The 11,389-nt window shown below is 38.0% G+C and overlaps 1 protein-coding gene across 1 annotated transcript in view; it reads right to left on the bottom strand.

Annotated features, from left to right (window-relative positions):
- The window catches only part of LOC127833288 (probable ubiquitin carboxyl-terminal hydrolase FAF-X), a 101,439-nt gene extending 91,159 nt beyond the window's left edge, over window positions 1-10,280 (bottom strand). Inside the window, exons 1-3 of the mRNA XM_052358461.1 lie at window positions 10,160-10,280; window positions 841-1,209; window positions 76-188 (exon numbers count right to left, since the gene is read on the bottom strand). Of these exons, the coding sequence (XP_052214421.1) occupies window positions 76-188; window positions 841-1,201 (474 nt within the window). The 5' untranslated portion in view covers window positions 1,202-1,209; window positions 10,160-10,280. The remainder of the gene's footprint in view (window positions 1-75; window positions 189-840; window positions 1,210-10,159) is intronic.
- Window positions 10,281-11,389: the final 1,109 nt, after the last annotated feature.

Raw genomic sequence — 11,389 nt, forward strand, 5'->3', positions numbered from 1 at the left:
TATGTTGATGAACCATTATGTATTCTCTATTTAAACTTCTATTTCTGTCACACTGAACAACAGCCATGCACTTACATGGATTTCATATTTCCAGCCACTGACGGCATCATCTGTCATGATCTTTGTGAATGACACTGTGAGGCCATCGCGGAAAAACCTCTGGCAGGCTTCACTTCTTGTGTCCAGACCTGAAACAGTTCCTTTAGAGTCCAGTATGTCTCTATTCAGTAAAAACATTCAGCTGTCATGTTATGTTGTTTTTCATACAGCTTAGAACATGTACTATCTGTGCTCATCAAGTCCTAAACTTAGGGGCGCAGCACCCTGTCGCCCCATGGTCCCACCCTGCCACCTTAGACCTCAAGCTTTGCGTTTTTTTTTTATCTTATCACATACTACACAGGAAATTGTACCTGAAGCTTGAATATATTTATTAAATTCACATTGAAACTAGTTTAATTAATTATCAAATAAAAATATAACTTTAACTATAAGTTATTATGAAATATAAACATATACAGCATTTTTTTGCCCAATTGGCAGCATGAAAATCCCTCAAATTTGGAAAATTCCCGTCGTGAGATCATCGGATTGGTAATTATTGGTCTTTTTAATTGCTTGGTATAAATCACACAAATCAATCCAAATATTCATAATCATAAACAATAGGGAGCATTCCAGATAGGACCGCGCGCTCGAAAGTGCCTCTTTGACAAAATACTGCTCGTCCAAAGTGACCTTTTGACAAAATATCCCTCCCTACCTTTTTCATATTCTAGCTGAAGCATTGTTGATAGTATATATCTTGCACAATACACTTTATTAAATTAAGGTGCAAACCTTCTCTACAGAGTTTGATACTGGCATCTAGCAGGACCTCCAGCTCTCCCTTTGGTAGCACAGGCACTACCCAACGGGGCCTGTTGATCATCTCATCCAGACGGGCCAGTTCCTGATGGGGGAACTCTGGCTCCCCATCCTCTCCTACGTCCGGGTGTACGTCTCCCTGCCCGGTCTCTTCCCCCAGCTGTGCCGGGGAGGGCAGGCCCGAGGGCTGGGGAGGGGTGGAGCTGGGGGATGAAGCAGACATTGCTGACCCCGGGGGGATCACTGTGGGGGCTGTGGCAGTGGGAGGCGGGAGCTGTTGTGGGTCTTGAGATTGGTCACCCCCTGCAGGGCTACCTCTCATTACAATTGTCATGTCTTAATCTGAAATTTACAAGTGTGTATAATATTGTTCTGCCCATTCTGAAGGTGTCTGAATGAAAGAACGATTTGAAATGCACATAAATACAAAACAAGTTTGCAACTGTAATTATGTTTACAAATGACAAACATATTGAAGGTAAAACCAAGATGATGCATTCAATAACGTCCATATTGATTTATTGGCCCATTTTTATACTGTTAATCTTAGAGCTTAACTGTGAATGAATATTGAAATAGTTCAATATTTGGAAACCAGCAGAATATCTGATCCCAACAATATTAATATTTTATTCTAATTCAAAAGATATTATGCATACATAAACTATTTGTTACAACCACAGAGTTGCATTTGAAGTTTTCCGCATGTATTGCTATGAATTGGTAAATAGGTTGGTAACAGCTGTCGTCAATTAACGCGACGATTGTTTTGATATTTGGCATACAGGAGGGTATCAGTGTCTTTTGCTGGTCAACTGTCTGCCAATTAATGTGTGTTTGCATGGCTTGTACAATGTACTATTGTCCCTGATAAAAATTTACAAATTTCTTTATAACAACTTCATATGTCACAATTTGTTTAAAAAAAAGTCTTCAACAAGAGCTGTCACCATAGGATGACATATGTAGGGCTTAAAACTAAGGCACGTCCGAACGACATTCACTGCCTGTACCTAGGACCGGGCTAGCCAATGTCCCAGGAACATGCCCGACTGGTCGTGTGTATTTTTGGCGGGATTATGTGTTCTATATCAATAAACATAAATAAGCTTTTCAAAGATGCAAAAATCTTAATACAGTACGACCAGATGACAATTAAATCCCAGAGTGAAGTCGGAGACAACAAACGGATCGTATCTCGAAATAGATTTGGAACCCCGTGATTGCAATCAAAGAGGCCGACAATTCAGAAAATCCCCGTTGGTTTTCCTGGTAAAACACGTCAGTACCTATTTTTAAACGGAATTCCGCTAGATACGGTTTTTATTGGTTTCCTCAAAGTGACGTGTTTTCTCGATAAAAATACGTTTTAAACTAAAAGCCAGGATCGCCCAGGATCGTCCAGAATCGATGAAGGTATAAAACTCGACATTAACACAAAGTAACTATAAAATTATTAGTTGTTTATCAATTTTAAATAATTTTAATTTGTTTGATCGATTAGAAGTGTTTTGACAATCTTTTTTTACGCAATTCAATTAGCAAAACTAATATTAATGGTCGATCCCGGCTTTTAGTAGAGAGATAACCCTGTACAATTGTTACGACTACCGTAACACGTTATTTTGCGACAATTAAGATTCAATTACCATTTGTTGTCAGACGGAAACCGCGGCGATCTATGTAAAAAATGTTTTAACGTGCATGTCGTTGTTTAAGTTTGGCTTTACGGGTGGGGATGGGGGTTCCATCGGATAAGAAAAGACAAGGGACAAAATTGTCACAAAACCAGGTTTTCATTGTGAAAAAAAATCTGATAAAGGGAGAAAACTCAAACTGAACTTTTGAAATGAACAAACAAAATTAACCCCCTTTGTAAGTTTGTTTTTAAAAAAAATCTATTTTTAGTCGTGGCGACCTTGACATTGGAGATATTGACGTGATTCTTTGGTGCGACACACCGTCCCATGATGGTGAACAAATGTGCCAAATGATTTTAAAATCTCACAATGAATGACATAGTTATGGCCAGGACAAGCTCATTTATGACCTTTTTTGACCTTTGAACTCAAAGTGTGACCTTGACCTTGGAGATATCGACGTAATTATTTCGCGCGACACACCGTCCAATGATGGTGAACAAATGTGCCAAATGATTTTAAAATCTGACAATGAACGACATAGTTATGGCCCGGACAAGCTTGTTCCGCCCGCCAGCCAGCCAGCCAGCCAGCCAGCCAGCCCGCCCGCATTCGCCAATCTAATAACCAGTTTTTTCCTTCGGAAAACCTGGTTAAAAAGGGAAGGAGGAAAGTAAGAGATAGTATGAAGAAAAAAAACAAGGAAATTTCTCCAGAAATGGCATGAAGATTACAAATAGATGTCTTAAGTAGATGAATATTGAGTTCATTAGCATTAGTAAGGCAAGCTAATAAGAATGAATGAATCATAATTGCGCATCTCCACGCACAAGAAAATACAAGTTAAACTAGAGCTTTGTCACAGACGTGAGGAATACCCCCACATGCCGCATTGACACATAATATTTTGCATGTCGTCTTTACAAAAAACAGCAGACACCATGCTCAATTTTTAAAACGCACTAAGTGACCCCTTGACCTATTTTTGACCCAGAAAGGCCCATGTTCTAACTTGGCCTTAAGATCATCTCCATAAAACTTCTGACCAAGTTTGGTGAAGATCGGATGTAAACTACTTGAATTAGAGAGCGGACACCATGCTGAATGTTAAAAAACGCACTAAGTGACCCCGTGACCTAGTTTTAGGCCCGAAATGGCCCATGTTCAAACTTGTCCTAGATATCATTTAGATAAAACTTGTGACCATGTTTGGTGAGGATTGGATGAAAACTACTTGAATTAGAGAGCAGACAACATGGTGAGGTTTAAAACGCACTAAGATAACCCGTGACCTAGTTTTTGACCCGGCATGACCCATATTCGAACTTGACCTAGACATCATATAGATACAACTTCTGACCAAGTTTGGTGAAGATTGGATGAAAACTACTTGAATTAGAGAGCGGACAACATTGTGATGTTTAAGACGCACTAAGTGACCCCGTGACCTTGTTTTTGACCCGGCATGACCCATATTCAAACTTGCCCTAAACATTATCAAGATACAACATCTGACCAATTTTGGTGAAGATTGGATAAAAACTACTTGAATTAGAGAGCGGACAACATAGTGAGGTTTAAAACACAGTAAGTGACCCTGTGACCTAGTTTTTGACCCAGCATGGCCCATGTTCGAACTTGACCTACACATCATCTAGTTACAACTTCTGACCAAGTGTGGTGAAGATCGTATTCAAACTACTTGAAATAGAGAGCGGACACCATGCTCAATGTGTAAAACGTACTAAGTGACCCTGTGACCTAGTTTTTGATCTGGCATGGCCCATGTTCGAACTTCGCCTTCAGATCATCTAGATAAAACTTCTGACCAAGTTTGGTGAAGATCGGATGAAAACTACTTGAATAAGAGAGAGGACACCATGCTGAATGTTAAAAAACGCACTAAGTGACCCCGTGACCTAGTTTTTGATCTGGCAAGGCCCATGTTTGAAGTTGACCTTAAGATCATCTAGATTCAACTTCTGACCAAGTTTGGTGAAGATGGGATGAAAACTACTTGAACAAGGGCTGTTTGTAAAACATGCCTGCCCCCCATATGGGCTGTCCGTTGAAGTGGCAGCCATTGTGTGAATACGTTTTTTGTAACTGTGACCTTGACCTTTGACCTAGTGACCTGAAAATCAATAGGGGTCCTAGGCAAAAGCGTTCTTGAGTTATCATCCAAAAATCATTTTACTATTTCGGGTCACCGTGACCTTGACCTTTGACCTTGTGACCTCAAAATCAATAGGGGTCATCTGCGAGTCATGATCAATCTACCTGTGAAGTTTCATGATCCTAGGCATATGCGTTCTTGAGTTATCATCCGAAAACCATTTTACTATTTCGGGTCACCGTGACCTTGACCTTTGACCTAAAAATCTATAGGGGTCATCTGCGAGTTATGATCAATCTACCCATGAAGTTTCATGATCCTAGGCGTATGCATTCTTGAGTTATCATCCAGAAACCATTTTACTATTTCGGGTCACCGTGACCTTGACCTTTGACCTAGTGACCTCAAAATCAATAGGGGTCATCTGCGAGTCATGATCAATCTACCCATTTAGTTTCATGATCCTAGGCGTATGCATTCTTGAGTTATCATTCAAAAACCATTTTACTATTTCGGGTCACCGTGACCTTGACCTTTGACCTAGTGACCTCAAAATCAATAGGGGTCATCTGCGAGTCATGGTCAATGTACCTATGAAGTTTCATGATCCTAGGCCCAAGCGTTCTTGAGTTATCGTCTGACAACCACCTGGTGGACGGACCGACCGACAGACAGACCGACCGACATGAGCAAAGCAATATACCCCCTCTTCTTCGAAGGGGGGCATAATTAGAGAGCGGACAACATGCTGAATGTTTAAAACACACTAATGACCCGTGACCTAGTTTTTGACCCGGCAAGGCCCATGTTCGAACTTGACCTAGACATCATGTAGATACAACGTCTGACCAAGTTTGATGAAGATCGGATAAAAACTACTTGAATAAGAGAGCGGACACTTAATACGGACCGACAGACAGACAGACCCACCGACAAGTTCACTTCTATATACCCCTCTAAACTTCGTTTGTGGGGGTATAATGATAAATATAAAGGTTTTGATAATACTTGGGTCAGGGCACATGAAAGATTGGTCAGGGCTAGTAGGTTCTGCATTTACAAGCCCGAATGGGCTAGTTGAAAAACAAGTTAGTGTTAAGCCCTGATATGCCCCCTATAAACGCTTTGATAGAAGTTATGAGAAGTTTTTGAAACCTAATTCGGATAAGTGCTGCAACAACACGCCAAAAACCGTATTGCAATATATTGTCAGTTCAAAAACCCGTATTGCAATATACAATGTATCGCAATATATTAGCCAATTACCCAATAATCCCGTATATTCCAGTTTTAAAGCAAAATCTTGTATATATTTACTATAAATGTGCTCAAGAATAACAAGAAACACAAACATTCGCAAATTTCCTTAAGTATCAAATACATTTTGGCATTCGTTACTATTTAAAGATGTGATGAAATAACGTCCAACCGGGGCGGTTTTTTCCACTGAACACGCGTAATTCACCTGACGTGATGTTCCCGTTTTTATACAACACAAAATACACCCATACTTTCCGTGCGATGTTCTACATGTCTGTATAATTTTTGCGCGCTTTTTATTGAGACAAAGGATAAAGCACTTTTAATTTGACACTATTATTTTTTATTGTCGAATTAGCATTAAAATTTGGAAGCATATTTCCGAAATTCAAATTACAAATTTAATAATGCTCAATTCAGAATCGAACGAAACATTTACAGCTGTGCGCAAATAATTCAACGATAATCTGTTCAAAAGCATCGAACGAATGCTCCGATGTAACAACGCTACTCCGTATAATAAACTTTCAGAATGCTATTTTTACGAAAAAAATATTTACACTGCTTTGTTTTGTTTACCTTGTAATCATTATTTCAGATGGCTTTTCTGGACGAAATGTGAATGAATTTTTGTAAAATTTTCGTACCGGTATGATGAAAATTGTATCGCAATACAATATGCGGATTGCGTATTGCGATATATACCGATATACCGGTATATTGTTGCAGCACTAATGCGGATCCTAAGTTTAAGGTCACAAGGGGTCAAAATGTTTGTGCGTATGGAAAGGCCTTGTCTATATACACATGCATGCCAAATATGAAGGTTATATCTCAAGGCACATAGAAGTTATGAGCATTTTTCGAAACCTAAATGCAGATTTCGAAACCTAAATGCGGACCCTAAGTTTAAGGTCACAAAGGTCAAAATTTTTGTGCGTATGGAAAGGCCTTGTCCATATACACATGCATCGGCACATTTAAACCACATGGTTCACATGGAGGCTGCGTTATCGATAAATATCTACACAGCGAGTTTAAATTGTTAAGGAACAATTGTGAAAACCTTTTTGAGTGGCATTTTCTTTGTTTACCATCCGGGACAGCAAATTAAATGTCCAACAAACTTATGATTAAACGCCGTAACTGATTGGATAATTGATATATTTCAACCAATCAAAATATGCATACTACATTGCGAATGTAGTAATGTGACTTCCGTTCTACTTTTCAAAACGGCCTTGACATGTGTTTCGCTTATCTCCACAAATCGAACTCGGTATCATGCATAACTTTGACGATATAAAAAAATCGGATTTTTAAAACAATGCATCCAGAGAAAGCACATGTTTGAGAATGACCTGTCCCCAGAAAAAACGTGCATATGGCAAGCGGGACGCACGGCAAAATGAATCACTGCCTTGATAATAGCATCGCATGACAATCGCATAGACAATAGCATCGCATAGACAATCGAGGGTTTTAAGTCAGCCCTCCCACAGTGCTACTAGCACTCCACTCCCGGTGCCTACACCGTAACAGGCCCTGCACTGTAAAGAAGCAATGGTTCTCAGAAAATCGACCCTTCTGATTGGTTGCTAAGATTTGTAACTACAGTACACTCCACGCGTTTTCCCCAATTTCCCTCCATACTCCGCGGGTTTCGACCTGATGGGAGATTAAGAAAATCCCGCTATACGCGGCGTTTGCATGATTTTGGACGCGGCGGTTAACGATCGGCAAAACCGATAAGCCGACGCGGCGGCCCTCGGCGTTGGCAACGCGGGGGAAACGCCGCGTTTTACGAGATAACGATCAATTTAATTTTGTTTGACTTCCTGATTTTAAAATAAAATTACATTTATTACAAGTACATACATGTACATGTAGTATAATATTTACAATAAAAAAAACAAACAACCAAGATAGATCGATCCCGACGTGGTTGTAGAAGTAGTTGTTGTTGTATAGAAAACTCGTTGATTTACGACACACAAAACGTCGTCTTTTAACTAATACTTACCAATAAATATAAACACAGTTTGCAACATTGTTTTTATTTTGATAATTCAATCCAAAGTTTTCATGTTAGCAGGTGATTTTCTATACTGAACATGTATACAAATGAACAAGGACCCTAAAAATCTCGCAAATCTGTGTGAATTGACAGTTTGACGTAATCAAAGAAAAGCCGCTTCCTGTCTACAGGCATAACTTACTCAAGTAAACACGTTCAACGAATGCATAAGGAATGGTTTTAATTGTCGGAACAAAGTCAATTCTCTGCTCGATAATGCATTGATTTTCTCTTTGTTTGTAGGTTATTCCATTGATTGCTAAAAGGTGGTAAGTATTGAGTTGATAATTGCATTTAATATTCACAGTTGTATTCTTGTTGCGTCGACATTCTAAACAATGTTTACCAGTAATTATGGACCAAATCGGCAGAGTGACATTCACACATGTTAATCCCTTTTGTCAAAACACCGCAGACAGCAGTCTACACAATAGGTCAGTAGACAAGCTTTGCGTGTTTTCATAACGTCAAACACTTAAAATCCAGTTCCGCCCAGATGTCTTCTTTAATCAGTTTACTATACAATTAGTGTTAAAATAATTACTCTACTAAAATACCGCGTGTTCAATTTGAAATTATTTTAGAGGAAATATCAACTTATTCGCGATATAATTTCGTTAATAAATACCAAAGAAACTTTTAACCGAAATCAACAAAATTCAATGTTCTCTGCGCTACAAAGTTTGTATAAAAAAATCAATACACGCACGCTTTGCAGGAGTATACATTGTACCTTGACCTTGTACATTACAGCATAATTTTCGCGCGCTTTTGTCGGGAAATATACATGACTGTATATTGGAAGCATTTGTAAACGTCGTGTTAACAATTAAAAACCGTAATGTGTTTCGGATTACGAATTATTATTCTCATTTGGAAATTTTACGGAACATTTATTCTTGTGTCATATGTGTTATGATTTAAATATTAATTTGTCAAATGTATTATATTAGACTAATTCATATTGTAGACGTACCTGTGAATTAAAAAACATAATTTTTATACGTATTAATTTTCTATACAATTATCTTTTTTATACATGTACTACAGTATTTAAACAATTTATTATAACAATGTTTTTATTTTTTGGCATGCCCAGTAGCACACTGCTAACGCGGCGTTGCGCGGCGATCACTGATAAGAATGGAAAGTGTCTGCATTTACCGACTAGCCTAAAGTAATACACGCCGTGGGAATTAGCGAACGCGGCGTAACGCCGAGCGTTTTATCGAGTTCACCTCGCTCTTCCAACGCCGCGTGAACACTCGCTAGCAGAAAAACGCGTGGAGTGTACTGTATGCGCATGTGCTTGTTCTAAAATTAGTATCTTAATGGAAAAACGAAACTCTTGCTCATGTTGTTCTTAAAATATTTTTACATTTTATTAAAAAATAAGCTGCATATAAAACATTTGATAAAGCTACTTATAACTATTATTCCATAAGCAAACTAACATAATTGTGCATTATATAATTTAAATATCATAGCATTACCCTGGAGTAAATATGATCTACTTTCCAATGAACACTGGAAATCATGAGAATGATCGTCATAATAGTCATGGATAACCATCAAATAAATAACAACTTCTAAAAAATGAAAACCATCAACTTTCCAGCACTTCTTATTGTGTGTTTTTCTGTTAAAGTCAAGATACTATTAGGGCCGATACTATGAAAATAAGGAATAGGCATTCCTGATGAATATTAATGATGATGCACATCATTATGCATTTAAAGCTGTCAATATTTAAGTTTTTCTTTATCATCTATATTTAATCTTAAAGCTGACTGAAAATAACACACTTCAGAAAAGATGTTTGCATAAATTTTTGTCATTTCATTAACGTAATACTAACTGGTTTTCTCTTTGGGTGATTGCTTCAACTTTCACTTTTGAAAGAACACTTACAAGAGCTGTCAAAGAGAATGCTAAGGTTTAGTTTCAAATTATGTACTTATGTCAATAAGAATAACGTGGTTTACATTTAGAAAACTGTATAAAGTAGCTAACAAAAAAAAACACTATAAGAGAACACATGTAAAACCTTTTTATTTTGGATGACAGTTCAGAAATAGAACTTAGACGGAAAAACATGGCCGACACCGAAACGAAAAGCGTTCGTTCATTTTTCTATCAATAGATTAACCATGACAGTGCAAAACCATATTCTTTGTCTTCCCTGATAGAATACTTTACCTGTCTTATTTATGAATGCATTTGCGATGTCATTAGGTTGTTGTTTTAATTCAGTCGTTTAATTCCACACCGAAATTACACAAAATGTCAATAAAACTCGTAATGACGAAATCTCGCGAGATTTCCGATGTAAACATTTTTGGAGAAAACAAATAAAATATGTATTAAAGATCAAAATATCAGTAAACTGTTGTTTTTTATTTTATTAATTTATAAATGAATTAACAAATCTAAATAAAAAAAAATATTAAAAAAATCAAAGGGTTACAAACCACCAATAATATTACTCTTCGTATAAATGTGTCTTATTCTGAACTACAACATAATCAATAGTATATATTGTGTGTGTATGTTCGTGAGGTCCTTCCGCTTCAGAGGCTGCATTATGTGTAGACACTGAGACTGGTCCGGCATTCCTAGAAAATTAACTTACTCGAAACCTAAAAGTTGGGATGGATGTCGAATTAGTATAATTGCTAGCTTTTATTTTTTACTGGAAAAATATTCCTGTTCGGTGAGTGGGGATTGAACCATTGTCGCCAAGGTTAGAAGCGCGTGAAACCACTCCGCTAATCGGACAGCCCCCATTTATCAATAAATCATGCAAAATTTCAAATATATTGATCATCAATTATAGTTCCTTTGTGCTAGTGGTGAAACTACAAGACAACGACGACAGCAACAACACCAACAACAAAAAAAACAGAAGCAAAACTTAGTTCATCAAAGCATTGACGTCACTTATTATACTGCGGCTCTTGATAAATGCGTTTGTGTTTAATATCTAAAAATATTAAATATTATTTTGCTTTTGGGTTTAATTTGTTCCTTCTTTATGTTCTAAATAACTGCTTTTACTAAATCACGACTGTTAATCACGGGCGCCATCTCTTTTATTTGTGTGCGCCTTCCGGAGAGGACATGGATGCCAGACTACCATTCTCAGGCTACTGGAGGACCTGGAAGAAGGCCTTGGACTCTAACCAGTATGTAGCCGCCATCCTAATGGACCTGTCCAAGGCCTTCGACTGGCCTTCGACTGTCTTCCACACAACATTCTGCTGTGTAAGCTGGCATCCTATGGACTCTCTGAGAAGGCCACTGATACTCTTTGCTCCTATTTGACAGACCGTAAGCAACAAATTAAAGTATGTGGCCACGTATGCAACTGGGCAAATATAAAAAAAGGCCTCCCACAAGGCTCGATACTCGGTCCCATTTTGTTTAATG

Source organism: Dreissena polymorpha, chromosome 6, assembly GCF_020536995.1.
Source record: "Dreissena polymorpha isolate Duluth1 chromosome 6, UMN_Dpol_1.0, whole genome shotgun sequence".
Classification (NCBI taxonomy): domain Eukaryota; kingdom Metazoa; phylum Mollusca; class Bivalvia; order Myida; family Dreissenidae; genus Dreissena; species Dreissena polymorpha.